The sequence below is a fragment of the Rhincodon typus genome, chromosome 8 (assembly GCF_021869965.1).
Source record: "Rhincodon typus isolate 14 chromosome 8, sRhiTyp1.1, whole genome shotgun sequence".
Lineage (NCBI taxonomy): Eukaryota > Metazoa > Chordata > Chondrichthyes > Orectolobiformes > Rhincodontidae > Rhincodon > Rhincodon typus.
This window is the reverse complement of record NC_063339.1, coordinates 39626937-39642469: the sequence shown is the minus strand read 5'-3', so window position 1 is coordinate 39642469 and position 15533 is coordinate 39626937. Positions and strand designations below refer to the sequence as shown.

The 15533-nt window shown below is 40.0% G+C and overlaps 1 protein-coding gene across 1 annotated transcript; it reads right to left on the bottom strand.

Annotated features, from left to right (window-relative positions):
* Positions 1-2076: 2076 nt before the first annotated feature.
* Positions 2077-13500, bottom strand: LOC125481044. The gene is made up of 4 exons (XM_048600105.1): positions 12872-13500; positions 7160-8573; positions 2633-2695; positions 2077-2097 (listed from the first exon to the last, which is right to left on the bottom strand). Exons 2-4 carry the CDS (start codon positions 8159-8161, stop codon positions 2077-2079), a joined length of 1086 nt encoding a protein of 361 aa, XP_048456062.1. The 5' UTR covers positions 8162-8573; positions 12872-13500.
* Between the last annotated feature and the right edge of the window lie 2033 nt (positions 13501-15533).

The following is a 15533-nucleotide window of genomic DNA, read 5'->3' as shown; positions in this document are numbered from 1 at the left end:
CCCACCACTGCCTACCTGCACTCACCTAACAGCATCCCACCTACCTTCCCCAGCCCCACCCCTCCTGTCTATGTATTTCCCAGCTCCCTTCCCCCTCCCCATTTCTGAAGAAGGGTCCCGACCGGAAACGTCAACTTTCCTGCTTCGTTCCTCCAGCTCCACACTATTATCTCTGACTCCAGCATTGGCAGTTCTTACTATCTCTGCTTGCTTTACTCATGACGCTTAGTCCAGAAAATGAATTTAAAAATTATGTTGAATATTAAATTCATTTCCACTTTCTAGAAGTGATGCTTACAATCCATTGCCATTCCTTTTCACCACAACAGCCTCCAGTTCTGGCATTTTGTGTTGCTTCCAGCATTCACATTTTTACTTTTCATTGTGGGTTTGTCTGGTTTCACATCTGTACGTACTTCTCGTTAACTTTAACTTCATCCACGTCTCTCAGGATTTCTTCATCTCCTCTATTGCCAGTCTTATTTGATCTACTCATTATCCTCCACTTTGCTTATCCACATTAAATGATCCTCAATTCCTACATAATAATTTTACCTCCAAGTTTCATTGTCTATCTCTCCCACCAACCCTTCACCAAATGGTTTAATTGCTAAATCAGTCATACAATTTGGATAGGAAGTCTTTGGCATTGTTAAGTTACATCCCTCACATTCAAGAGCAAACTTATTACCTAAAGCTTTCAATATTGATGGATGGCTATGTATCCCCAAGGTTTTAGATCACGTTTACTGGTATAATTTCAGGAGAAAAAGGTTGTTTGTAAAGCAGAGCTGCAGGAAAATTTGCCTTCAAAACTTCACAAACAGGCCGTGAAAAATCAAAGGTAGGGCAAATATTTGCAGTAGATTACTTTATGGAGAAATAATGTCAAAGAAAGATCATCCCCATGCATGCAGAGTAACCTCGGGGCTTTAACTCGTACATCAGTTGCCAGAATTATTTTGTTTTTAGTTGGATGCATAAGTCTCAGACTCGCCATTTGTGATACCATAACAGTACAACATGCTGTGTAATTGGTAGTGAAGAGGGTGGCTGTTGAATGCAAGGTATCATTAACGGTTTGGTTGAGTGGGCAGAAAAGTGGCAAATTGAATTTAATCAGGAGAAGTGAGATGTTATATATTTGGGAAGCAAGCAAAGGGCTAGAAAGTAAATGGGAGTGTATTAAGGGGATAAAGGAAGTGGAGACATTACAGTGCATGCCCACAAAATCCCTGCGGGCAGCAGATAGTAGATAAAAAGGTAGTAAAAGTGGCTTATGGAATATTTCAGAGATAGTAGGAACTGCGGATGCTAGGGAATCTGAGATAAGGTGTACAGCTGGATGAACACAGCAGGCCAAGCAGCATCAGAGGAGCAGGAAGGCTGATGTTTCGGGCCTAGACCCTTCTTCAGAAATGGGGGAGGGGAGGGGGGTTCTGAAATAAATAGGGAGAGAGGGGGAGGTGGATAGAAGATGGATAGAGGAGAAGATAGGTGGAGAGGAGACAGACAGTGGCAGTTTCAAACTCGTGTGTTGGCTGCACCTTGTGTTTTGTATCCAGTTCAAAGTATTATAGTCTCACTGGATTGTTTGCTCTCTCAAATCAGGCAGCTGTAAAGTTAAACAGCATCTGCACTTTAATATTAAATTGCCCTTCCCCCCCTCCCCCCACTCCCTCTCCAAGTCTGGGCTGTTTGTTATTGCATGTGTTTGTTTCATTGAGATCTGATGGCTCACTCTCTTCCCTTCTCTGGTTTCTTGCTTGAGCCTCATAGGCTGCAGAAGACAAATTTAACATCAGAAACCAAAGTGCTAGCCCTCCAATGACGATGTGAGTAAACAGAGAATGCATTCTTCCCAAATACTCTCAATTTTCTCGGGATTCCCAGCAAAGTACAGATCTATAAATGTTACATTGCAGGGGTATGATTGTTGTCAGCGCTGACGTTTTTATTTCAAAAGAGGTATATCAAATGGCGAATACAGGTTGAATGAAACTGATAGCAAGGGTGGGTCTAAAATAATTGCAGCCAGCAGGACAGAATACCCAAAATTCTAAATTTATTTACAAATTAGGTATTTCCCTGACAATCCTGGAAAAACAGAACATAACAGAATGTGTTCTATCTCATCACTCTCATGATAATAGGAGAAGCAGTGCTCTGACGCTTGATGACAATAATTAATGAGTTTACCTTACTAAAAGCAAAGTTGCCATAGTGACACTGGACCATAGAACTGCTCTCTCATTCAACAGACATGACTGGTAGTGGTTTAACCCGAGGGTCACCATGCATTAGGTGAGAGGAGAGGTGGAGGAGAGTCCTTCATAGTAACCTCAACCAGTGTGCAATTGAACTCATGCTGTTGGCATCACTCTGCATCGCAAAGTGTCCAGGGACTATGGTCTGGTAAGACTATGGTGACTTTACCTTTACAGTTAATGCTAATCTCCTGTAACCTACAAGGCCCTGGCAAGTTACACTCCAAGCCACTTATTGTCCCAACTTGGAACTAGATCCCATTCCTTCACTGTCATTTGGTCAAAATCCTGAAACTCCCCAGTCTGCAGCACTGTAAGTGTGATTACAGCAAATGGACCGCAGAGGTTAAAAGAAGGCAACTCACCATGATCTTCAAAGGACAATTAGTGATGAGGAAAAAGTTAGCCCAGCCAGTAAAGCCAAAATCCTGAAATAATTTAAAAAAAAGCAGAAGAGGAAAACAACACAAGAGGCATCAGTAGCTCACAATGAAATGCGCAGAACATGTGTAAGTGTACGTGGGTGTGTGCGCATGTGCACATAGTTAGTGACATAAGACAGACCCAAAAATCAAAAAGTAGTTCACAACAAAATTGATCTAGGCAGGTTTTTCTTTCTCAACAAGGGAACGTCAAAGAAAGAAAGAAAATTACTTTGTAAACTGGTTTCAACCAATCCGACACTAAGTGGCAGCCTGTTCTACAATGCAAATAGATAGCTTGTCATAGAGATTATTCTGGGGATGGGAGTAAATAATTGGTGCGGCTTTAAGTGCAGAAAACTGTCTTTGGTCACAGCTTGAGTCCTGTCCTGGTGACACTGTATATTCAGCTCAGATGTTGTAAAGAGGTGAATCCAATAGCTGGTAATGACAAGCATTCAGTATTATGCTTTTTGAATACTCCAATCAATGACCTAGATACTAGGCAGGTATAGGCATGTTCCCAATTACAGGGAATATGAGATCTGCTTACAGGTGTGGCCTTCAATGACAAAATATCTTGCCTTAAAGGTCAAATGTGACAAACAAAATGAAGGCTTTTACCTTGTGTAAATCACTGATCATTTGGACATTAGATTTTGAAGCATTAATGACGTTGAATAATTAATGAGTAGAATGCATAGAAGCTCTACAGGCCATTTGGCCCATCGAGTCTGCTTTGAACCTCTGAAGAGCATTCTATCCAGACCCACCCCACACCCTATCACTATAACCCTGCATTTCCCATGGCTAATCCACCTAGTTTGCATATCCCTGGACACAATGGGCAATTTCAGATGGCCAATCCACATAACCTGTGCATCTATGGACTGTGGGAGGAAACCAGAGGACCGAAAGGAAACCCATGCAGATATGGGGAGAATGTGCAAACTCCACACAGATAGTTGCTCGAGGCTGAAATCGAACCCAGGTGCCTGGTGCTGTGAGGAGGCAGTGCTAGCCACTGAGCCACCATGCTGCCCAAACTGTGGCTCTGCTCTTATGTATATACACTCATGTACACACATGATCTCCACACCCCAAACACAGACACACAGACATACACTTCTGTGGTTTTAATGGATAAAAGAGAAGTAGTGTTTTTAAACAAAAATCTCCTTAATCATGTAAATACTTTTCAAATTCCTATACTTTTACACATTCTACTACAAATTGCTATTTACTTTTGTAGTGGTCACATTATTGTTGGGTTCCAGGCCAAATTAAAACTGGTCTTTACTACCTCCAATCTTTAACCCAAGAACTTAGCAATGCAGCCAAAAATATCTTCCATCATCAGTAGCCAATTCCAACTGAACTTTAGCAAAGAGCATGCTTCCTTAATACAAATGCTGACAGATTTACAAAGGAGAAGTTGCTCTGTTCCAACAACTTATGAAGATTAGAAGACTTTTAACAGATTTTTCTTTAATTTGTGGAGGCACTGCTGTTAACCACATCAGAAGCATTTCCTTCTGTATAATTATCAGGAAATGTCTCTGGAAGAATGATAGTTTTCCCAGTGCAGAAGGTCAACCTTATTTATGTAGCTTGATTTTCAGTGACATCTTTATTCTATTGCTGGAATACATGAGGTTTGAACTCAGTTTATAGCTACAATAAAAAATAAATGCCAAGGAAACTCAACAGATCTGGCAATATCTGTGGAGAGAATTGAAGTGGAGTCCAGTTCAACTCTTTTTAGGAACTGCTAGAGTCATCATATTGGACACAAAATGTTAACTCTGTTTCTCTCTCTGCAGATGCTGCCATACCTGCTGAGCTTTTCCAGCATTTTCTGGTTTTTAAATTCAGATGGTATTAAACACTAGACTATTAATCCAGAGACCCAGGTAATGTTCTGGGAACCCAGGCTTGAGATGGCAGATGGTGAAATGTGAATTTAAAAGAAAAAAAAAAATCTGTAATTAGGAATCTAATGCTGACCATGAAACCATATGACATTTTAGCCTTTGTCTCTTTCATTTATCACAATATTCCTGCAGCAATTAATCTGCTCAACCGCATCCTCACTTGCATCTTTGATACACTCATTCCTTGTAATCTCTCTCTCCTCCTAGCTACTAGACCTGGTACAACTTCATTTCTTCATGAAGCAGAGTTGAGCACGTTTGGTTTACAATTGGTTTATCGATTTACTGGCAGATGTGGCTTGGCACAGCACAATCAGAACTCACTTTGTCAAAACTGTTTGCCACTCCAAAATCAGTTTGGAAAGTAAAATTGCTTATTTTCTCCAATACTCTCTCTCCTTAAATCCTGCTTCCTCAATTGGACAATTACTCAGTCATTAAGATTGAAACTATTTAATTGCCTCTCCCCTTGCCCAACAAGTCACAGATCTCTTATATAGCTCCTTCTTTGATCCCAAACCCGCAATTATCCACAATGCCACCCCCGCCCCCATTTTCTTGTTTTGACTCCCACTAAACTGTTGACCAACCACCTTCCCTTCCTGGTTCCCTCATGCTATTTTACATTATAAGTGGATACCTCCATTCAACTAGTGGCCAAAAACGTTTCAGAACTGTTGTGATTATTCTCCTATCAAAACAACTCACCTTAGATTGATCTTTCCTTCCAAATAATTACCCCATCACCAATTTCCCTTCCTCATAACTTTGATAGGTAACAGTACTGTAATGGCCTGAATCAAGATCAATGATGTCCTCGGTGACGATGATCAAGCTACATGTTCTCATGTGGAAGATTAACGCATTGAGATCATGGGTCTGGGGAGTGGTGGAACACAACCTTCAGCATAGGGTCAAACACTGTCCTCAGAGAAAATTCACAGGCAGCCTAAGATACCCACAATGTTACACTTGAAGGAGATTGACACTAGGCAATTGAACTAGGAGGCATGACGGGCTGAATGATCTCCTTCTGCACCCAAACAATTCTGAGATTCTCCTCCTTAACCTTCCTGCTTTAACATGGTTGACCATTCAACCCTGTTGTCTTTCCTCCATTTCCTAGTTTGGTGGGACTGTCCTTGGCTTGGTTCTGCCCTTCCCTTTTCAATCAAAACCAAAGCATTTCCAGCAGTAGCATCAATTACTGCCACCAGATTATTACTTCCGTAATTCCTATAGATCAGTCCTTGACTCTCCTCTTGCTAATCTATCCCATTGCTCATTTCTAACATCTTCCAAAGAATAGAGCTTGGTTCAAGGGGGGTCACGTTCAGCTCCATTTCCCAAAATGAAACAATTGAATTGGACTCTGTCATGAACTCCATATCCTGACATATCCCTGTCCCCGATATCACAGGTTAAATCAGACTGGATGTAACTTTGGTGCTATACTGGACCCCAAACTGTTTCTAATCCCAATTAAAATCTAAATATTGCCATTCTGTTGCAAAATTCCTTAACCATGGCTTTGAAATAGTTCAAAAAAATGACAAAGCTCTCTTGGTCACTCATCTATCATTAAACAACTTGTTCAAAACTTTGAGCTCATATCCTGACCTGGTTTGTATAAATTAGAAACAGTAGGAACCCCACACAGGAGAAAGAAGAATAGGAGAGGTATAAGTTGGTGCTCCATACAGGAATTCTGTCCAACTTTTGAACATTACACTGGTAATTTGCATCTTTGATCTCGTCCAAATTTCAACTTTTACCATACATTCAAATCTCCTCTGTGTTACTCTTCCATGTTTTCTAATCTTACTTTCCCTTTAGCTATTTTCATGATTTTGAAAAAGGGTTCAACACTAACTGTCAACTCGTATTCTCAAAAGATGCAGCCTGACCTGTTGAGTAATTCAGTATTTCTGATGTAATTCTCTACTACTCATTTCAACATTTCTTTCTGCGAACCAGTTATATCATGGTTAGTTGGTGGGCTCAGAAAGTGCTAAACTCCTATATAGCACTTCTCTCAAAAACGCCGTAGATAATAAAGAATTAATCTATTTATTCTCCCACAGCAGGGCATATCTTTTGGCAACATTACAGCCAATTCATCAGAAAAACAAGATTTCAACTGTGAAAATAGTCATTTAAAAGATACAAATTTGTAATTCTACTTGCTTTTTCTAGTTTATCTGGAGACTACAGCCTTGCAACTCATTCCATTATATTGTTTTGTTCAGCACATTATAAAAACACAAGCAGGAATGTCACTATCAGCATCTCTTGCAATACCAGCTTTAAAATTATTTGAGACCCTTATTGACTGGTTTGCTTTTGAAGATTTTTCTTTGATCTTTACTAAAAATGGCAAGTGCGAGTGATATCAGCACCGGTTGAGAGATTTTTGGGGGTAGATATTATAAGTGAGTAAGTTAAATGAACAGTTAAAGTAGAGTCATTTCTCCACTTACCGTTTTTGCTGCTACTAATCAAAACATTTACCTACTAAAGAACTTCGGCCACTAACCTTCAGAGCTGAACTTGCAGAGAGGATTGCCTGGTTTTCTGAAAATGGAGGGTTAACAGGGCACAATTCTCCAGGTGATCCAAGGCCTGAAAATTCAGTTTCATCACAATTAAGAGTCTGAAATGTGTCATTAACTAATTGGCCATTACTTCCAAATGTCCAATTTATTGCAGAATCTGCAAAATTGTTATCCACAAAAACTGCAGGTTGGTCTGAATTGTTGCATCGAAGTAAATCTTCCTCAGCATTCACAGAAGAGTTTAGTTTTAACATGCTGCACTTTGGAGCACAAGCATTGATAACAGAAGCAGAGGTTTGCAATTCATTATCATGTTTGTAATTTGTAGGGTTGTGGTGATGGGTTGGAAAATGATGATTTGCAAAGTTGCCATTAGGAATTTTGGAGCTGTGATGCTGGAAACTCTTTTCAACAGAATCATCTTTTTCCCTCAAACGCAGTTCATGAAGAGTACCAAAAAACTGCTGTTGTACAAGAGATGTTTTACAGTAACCTGCAAAGTCACTCCATAATTCACTGTTTTCTTCATCTTTAGCCGTGCACAATGTTTTACTTGTTGAGGCATTAAGCAACATATCCTTTCTCATCCTCATTAAATCAGCTCCATTTAAGATATGTTTCCTGTTGCTAATAGGATCCTCCATAAATCCTATTATGCTGTCATTAGTTGAATCATTGGGATCTAACGCTTCTGAATTGAAAGTTTTTTCTGTGCCCAGTATAGTTGTGGTGTCTCTTTGGTTTTCGAGAACTTTGCAAAGATCTTGTTCCTCCATACAATTTTGGTTCACACAAGGATTTCTGACATTTAATCCACAATCATCGAAAGGAACAGAGATTTCCATATTTCCATTTATGCCTTTCAGCTTCATTAAGCATTCGTCCATGTTCTGGGGAAAGTTATTTGTATTGTCATTTTCTTCATCCTGTTGCAAATGTACAACTGCTGATCTTTCTTGACAGTCTATAACAACAGTTATCATGTTGACAGAACATAGTTGATGACTGTACTAATATGTACAAAAGTAATTCAGAACACCTTTAGCTCAAATGGGACTGATTGGGTGTTAAGTAATAATGAAAACTTACTTCAGTTACTGTCTTCTGTTTCCAGCCTGTGTGTGTCTCAGTTTAAAATGTTACTGATGAAATAGCTTTGAAAAAGGAAAGAGGCCAGCCAGTTTTTGTTTACTGTATTGTGTTGCAGATTGCATATAAATATTTTTAATTAATTTGCACACTATGTTTGTGAAAGTGTGAACATATACTTGATATCTTTTTGCAGTTCATGGTTTTACAGATGAGGCCGTTTTCCCATCAAGAGTAGTGTTGCTTTCAGATGACCTTCAACACTTTCCAGGCTGAAGGAGATAACTGGCACAAAAGAAATGAAATCTATGAAAAAAAAAGAAAAAAATTAAGCATTCTTTCAATTTTTGTTATATCAAGCATGGTATTATGCAAACACACAAAAGGCTATTATACCCAGACCACCGTAAATTCTGACTTATTTGACACGTCCTACAGCAGTTCAAGAAGACATCTCTCCACATCTTTCTCGAGGGCAAGAAGGAAAGGGTAACACACACCAACTTCAAAGGTCTATGTGCCGAAAAAAAATGTAAAAATTGAAAAAAAACCCAAAGTATTTTTGGTCGATATGCTTCCTAACCTACTATGTTAGAACAAAAGAGTTAGTTTCCACTCTCTTCTTCCTTACTCTGACAGCAGGAAAGCAAATAAATAAATTAACGGATAATTTGTTTTTGGTGGTGTCAGCTGAAAAAGGAATGTTAACTCGGATACTGGGATAACTCTATACTTTAATAATAATGCCATGAAATCTCCTACATCCAGTGGTATAGTAAAACAAGATCTTAAATTTACGTTCTCATCTGAAAGGTCGGATCCCTGACAATGCAGCACTCCCTTAGCACTGCATATGAAACAAGACTCAAATCCATCATCATCTTCAGAGTAGAAGAAAGAGTGCTACTGCTGGGTAGCCTGATCTTCTTTAACATAAAAACTTTGTTATTTTTGAGTTTGGAAGAAAAAGATGTAAGTATCTAAAATTAAAGCTACATTTTGTCTAGTCTGCTAGACATAGCAAAATCCCAAAATTCATGTAAACATTTTTAAATAGCTATTTGAGTAGTAGCTTATATATGGCTGTAATGCCTTCACAGTATCTTGGGTTGATCAGAACAATGACCTCAATATTGGTCTCATCTCACCTCGAGTCTTTGGAATCTTGAGCATAGGATCGCTACAGTGTGAAAGCAGGCTATTTGGCCCACCAACCCTCTGAAAAGCATCCCACCCAGACCCACCCTATTCCCATAATCCTCCCACCTAGCCTGCACACTACAGGGCAATTAGGCATGACCAACCCACCTAACCTGCACATCTTTGGAGTGTGGTAGGAAACCAGATGTGCAAACTCCACACAGGCAGTCACCCAAGGGTGGATTCGAACCTGGGTCACTGGCACTGTGAAGCAGCAGTGTTAACCACTGAGTCACTGTGTACGATGCATGACAGCAACCATTTTGATTGGTGAATTAAACTTTAGAGTAGCCAGCTCTCAGCGAAATAGAGTCAACACAGGAATCCTTCCTACTTGGGAATGCGGAATTTTGCTTTACTAAAATCTGTCACATGCAAGTGTGTTAATCTGGTTCAAAATATGTCACAGACAATGTTTCAAGGGACACATTGTCCATTACTCCCTGAACAACCAGAGGATTTATGAATTAATAAGGAGTACATTGATTACTAAATTCTAAAGTAGAGAATGATCAGATTTGCAATTGGCAGCATTATATTTTGAAGATTTATATATTCAATTGGCAAGTACATTGTAATTAATGAGGATTCATATTATCTGTGTGCAGTTGGTTAACAGACAAGAAGACAATGATCTATTCATGACTAAAACTTACTATAAAGATTAAGTGGCAAGGCTGTGCTTATCCCTGTGAATGTGAACGCTAATGAGAAGTTACCAAATAAAGTAAAAATGTAGTGGCGATATTTCCATGCAATTAAAAAAACGACCACGGCCTGTGAAAAAAATAAATGGCCAGAAGATGCAGCAGCTCATCCTAAAATTTACTATTTTTCATCATCCATTCTTATTAAACATGTGTCTAACTCTAACATAAAATGATTAAATTACATCTCCCAGTGTATATATTCATCCTTGCTGTGTAAAGTAGTTAAACATAAACTAGCATGTTCCACTTCATTCCAGGTTTGAGCCTGTAGCTTTTATTTCTCAAGTTTGTGACAATTTAACTTTTTTTTTATATATAAGCAGTAATGCTGAAAATACCTTATTGATACCATGGGACAGATACACAAATAAATGACTAAATTGACAAGCTGAAAGAAACTATTTCCAAATTGCAGAATTGGAAAATTATGCAAACTCACACAACCATTATTCCCATAAAAAAAGACCTTTGAGGTTTAACTTCATTTACTAAATGTTCTGTAGATCATAGAATCCCCACAGTGCAGAAAGAGCCATTTGGCCCATCAAATCTGCACTGACCTCCGAAGAGCATCCCACCCAGCCTCACCCTATCCCTGTAACCCTGCATGTGGTTTTTTTTTTAAACCACAGTTAACTCACCCAAACTATATATCCCTGGACACGACAGGGCAATTTAGCATGGCCAATCCACCTAACCTGCATAACTTTGGACTGTGGGAGGAAACCAGTACATCTGAAGGAAACGAACACAGACATGGGAACAATGTGCAAACTCCACATGGTCAGTCACTTGAGATTGGAATTGAACATGGGTCCCTGGTCCTGTGAGGCAGCAGTACTAACCACTGAGCCACCGAGATAGGGTAAATGGGAAATGGCAAATGTTTGGAAACTTCAGTTAGACATGTCTAAAAAGTTCACCTTTGTGCCAGATTTTTCTTTAAAGTAAATGTTATTTAAAGTTCTCTTCAGTAAACCCAACTTTCTGTTTTCATTCCAACTGCTCATTTCTCCCTTAAACATATTTTGTTCCTGCTTCAGATGTAATCATCCTTCCTCAAGGTCGGATTGTTTTACATGAAAGCAGTGAAATCTTCATTGTTGGAAGTATTTACAAATAATAGGTTTATGCTTAAAGCTAAAATATTTCCAATTTAGAAACTAAGCATATTTAAGAAATTTCCCTACTGACCAAAGGAGTTGAAATTTAATGCATTACTCCAATGTCAATGCAGAAGTGTTTAGTTACACAGTAAAGAATGAGTCGTCGCATTGTCAATTGTTGTATTCCACCCAGTTATAAAACAGTAAGAATCATTTATAAAGTAAATTTACAAAATATGCTGTGCCAATTGGTTGAAGTTGGTTCTGCAAGCAGATAAATCTGGTCACGGAAACATAGAAAACTGTTAATCAATTGTCTTAACTGCGATTCTTATTTTTGGAATATAGAAGTGACTGAATACAGTAATGAGAAATAAAAACAAAAAGTTACAGACCCCTTCGGAGGTTTAGCTGAGATTCACAGAAATCCCAAGTTTTTAAAGCTTAATTCCCCCAATTTCTGCCAAAAAAAATGATTGATTTCCAATTTATGCCATTACTGATGATTTAGCTGCATGTACACGTCAGATACATAAGACAATTTCGCTTTATTCACCTTTTTCTTGTCGCTCTACAAGAATCAAAAAGCTCTCAAATTGTGCACCTCAAATGCAACAAAAGACAGGTAACTAGTAGCTAGGCAAGTTAGCAAAGTTTTTCTTTGCTGGACTTTTCGTAAGGCTCTCGATTTATAATTTGAAATATGCTACTTCAACACTTCAAACCCACCTTGCTTTAAAATACGAAAAATCTATTTTAGTTTCCAGCACTAGGTTTACATACAGTTTAAAATCGTATATTTACTAGTAATATTGCACTAATAGTGACACATTTAATTCATCACGACTGTAATTAGAAACTCAGACCTTGATACTGGGATTAATAGGGATGCAAAACAAAAAGAATGCATTTGTCAGACAAAACGTGCACAACTTTAAAATTACTTCACACCAGGAAGTGACAACGATTATCACTGCAATTGCACAATGCGCTGTCGTGGGATTATTTTACAAAAAGACTAAAGAAAAATATATTCATAACTGGCAGGAATGGATATGATGACAGACGAACAACACCCTCGATTAAGAATTCCCCAAAGACAAATCGCTCTTTTTTTAGTGCTGTGCGCTCTCAGTTTATTCCCATTCACGTTCAAAGTTATTTATAAAGAGCACCATTTCACACAGGGTCGCTACATTTCAACCAAGTCTCCCAAATAAAACAGGGCTGCTAATTCTCACTCATTTGAAGCGAAATGATTGTTTTAAACATAACACGAAGTCACTCTGACAATATTTACATGGGGGTTTACACTCTGTCTGGTTTGTCCAGTCGAATTCATTGGGAGACTTTTCCGATGTCGTGTCCATTAGTAAAACGTTCCCAAACTGCTTTTTAACTCCAGTAAGAATGTTAATAGACATCCAGAGACAGATGTCGATTCCAGCCACAGTCCCCGCTTTCATCAGGGTCCACCGTCTGAGAACGGGAGGAGCCGGCAGATCACTCAGCCCGAAAAGAGAAAAAGGTACAAACCCCAGAAACCAGGAGAGTGGAGCCCGAAAAGGTGCGAGGAGTTGCTGGGTACCTGCCGCTCCAGAAAGTCCCGGAAACCAGGCTCGGACCGCAGCCGGAGAGTCCCGGCAAACAGGCTGGGTCCGCAGCAGGAGTGTCCCGGTGACCGGGCTGGGTCCGCAGCAGGAGAGTCTCGGTGACCGGGCTCAGACTAAAGAAGCTCCCACCTCTTGCCTTGCACTTCAGGCTGTGTTCCGCACGTCAGCGTCAGCAGCAGCACCTCCCCCTGCCGGCGAGCTCCTTGCTCCCTGAGCATGAACCTACAATGTCCCTGCTGGCAACGTCAGTTATCCCTTCAGCTCGCTGACCATACAGCAGAGCAATCTCTCTCTCTCTCTCTCTCTCTCACTCACTCACTCACTCACTCGGTTGCTGCCACGCTCGCTGAGTGTTTCCACCATTTTCTGTTTCTGATTTCCAGCAGTCTCAGAGTTTTGCTTTCCTGTTTGAGGTGGTTGCGTGTTGAGTCACAAGTGCCAGGTCAAAACGTGAATCCCTGCTGTCTGTCTGTTTATCGCTCCTTGAAGTGCTAAATGTTTCCAGCTTTGCGTGGTTACCTGTTGCAGCAAGATGCGCACAGGTTCATCGACTGCCCCACCTCGGAGTTGTTGCTCAGCTGAGGGGGTGGTAGCTTTGTTAACACCAGCTGATCTATTGGGCAATTCGACTTTTGTGCATCTGCATATTACCAATCTGCAAAAACACACAGGCCAGGACCTTAAATATAGAACCTAGACAACAGGTTAGTCAACATCTGGGAAGGAAAAGACAATACAGGTGAACATGTGATGCTTCTCACCAGTGTGTTGTAATAGACACACTGTAACGGATTACATCACTTACACCTGTATTTTGATTTATTTTTCCACAAGTATCAGTAAGTACAATTATCTCAGTTTTCAGTGTCCTGAAGCCAGATTCCAGAAAGACACCCTTGTACATTCGGCCCAAGAGGCAGTATATATCAGATAACACCTACTGTTCTAACTGCATCATTGGTAACAATATAGAACTTCGCCTGATTAAGGAGCAGCGCTCTGAAAGCTTGTGATTTCAAATAAACCTGTTGGACTATAACCTGGTGTCATGTGACTTATGACTTTATCAACCACAATCCAACACCATCACCTCCACACATTAGTAACAATATAGCAATGGCACTTTGTTATTTCATAAGTAAATATGGAGGATGTTCTCTGCACATGTGCAGGCCAGTTCTTTAAAAATTTGTTCATCATATGTAGACATTGCTGGCGAGGCTGCTGGTGGTGGTGAGCTGCCATCTTGAACTATGCTGTCCTTGGGATATAGGGTCACTGGCAGTGCTGTTAGGAGTTCCAGGATTTTGACCCAGTGACAGCAAAAGAATAGTAATATATTGGGATATATTTCCAAGGCAGGGTGGTGTGGGGCTTGCAGCAGAGCTTGCAGGTGGTGGTGTTCCCATGCATCTGCTGACCTTGTCCTTTTAGATGGTAGACATCATATGTTTAGAAGTTGCTGTCTAAGGAGTGCAGTGCCTTTTGTTGATGGTACACACTGCCGCTACTGAGCATCAGTGGTGGCGGGTATGAATATTGGAAGTGGTGAAGGGGATGACAATTTGGCAGACAGCTTTGTCGTTTATTGTGTTGAGCTTCTTGAGTGCAGTTGGAGCTGCACTCATCCAGGCAAGCGTATTCCGCCATACTCCTGACTTGTGTCTTGTAGATGGTGGAGAAACATTGAGGAGATGAGGTGAGTTACTCACTGCAGAAGTGTTACCTTTTGATCTGTTTTTATAGCCTCAGCAATTATACGACTGGTCCAGTTCAGTTTCTGGTCAACGATAACCCTCGGGATGTTGACAGTGAGTGGATTCCACACTGGTAATACCATTGAATGTCAAGGGATGATGGTTGGATTCATTTTTAGTGGAAACGGTCATTGCCTGTCACTTGTGTGTCAGGAATGTTATTTGCCATATATCATTTCAAGCCAGGATATTGCCTAGGTCTTATTATATATTGATATGGACTGCTTCAGTATCTAAAGAAATAGAAATTGTGTCGAATAGTGTGCAATCATTAGCGAATGATTGAATAGCAAATGGAAGGAAGATCATTAATAAGGCAGTTGAAGAAAATTGAGAGTACAACACTACTGAGGATTTCTGTAGTAATGATTTGGAGCTGAGATGACTGACTTCCAAGAGCCAGAACTACTTTTGTACTGCTAGATTGGACTTCAACCAGTGCAAGCTTCCCCTTTGTTTTCCATTGAGTCCTGTTTTGCCAGGGAAAAATGATGCTATACTCAGTCAAATGCTGCCTTGGCATCAAAGGCTGTCACTCATGCCCACGATTGAATTCAGTTCTTTGTCCAAAGTTATAACGAGGTTAGGAGCCAGGTAGCCTGGCAGAAGCAAAAATGAGTGTCAGTGAGAGGTCAAAAGGGATCAAAACAGCAGAATCTCAACAAATCTGCAAAACAAAGATTCTTCAAACCAACTGTTCAACTACCAATGTCAACACTGCTGTTAACCTCCCCTGTAATGTTAGCAGCATTCAACTATCTGCTGTCTGTAAACAATTGGCTCAGAACTTCCTTCAGGCCCAGATCCCTGAAGATTTGAGTCAGCAGTGCTAACCACAGAGCCACTATGTCACTTTTTGTCAGTCAAGTATCCCTTTCTC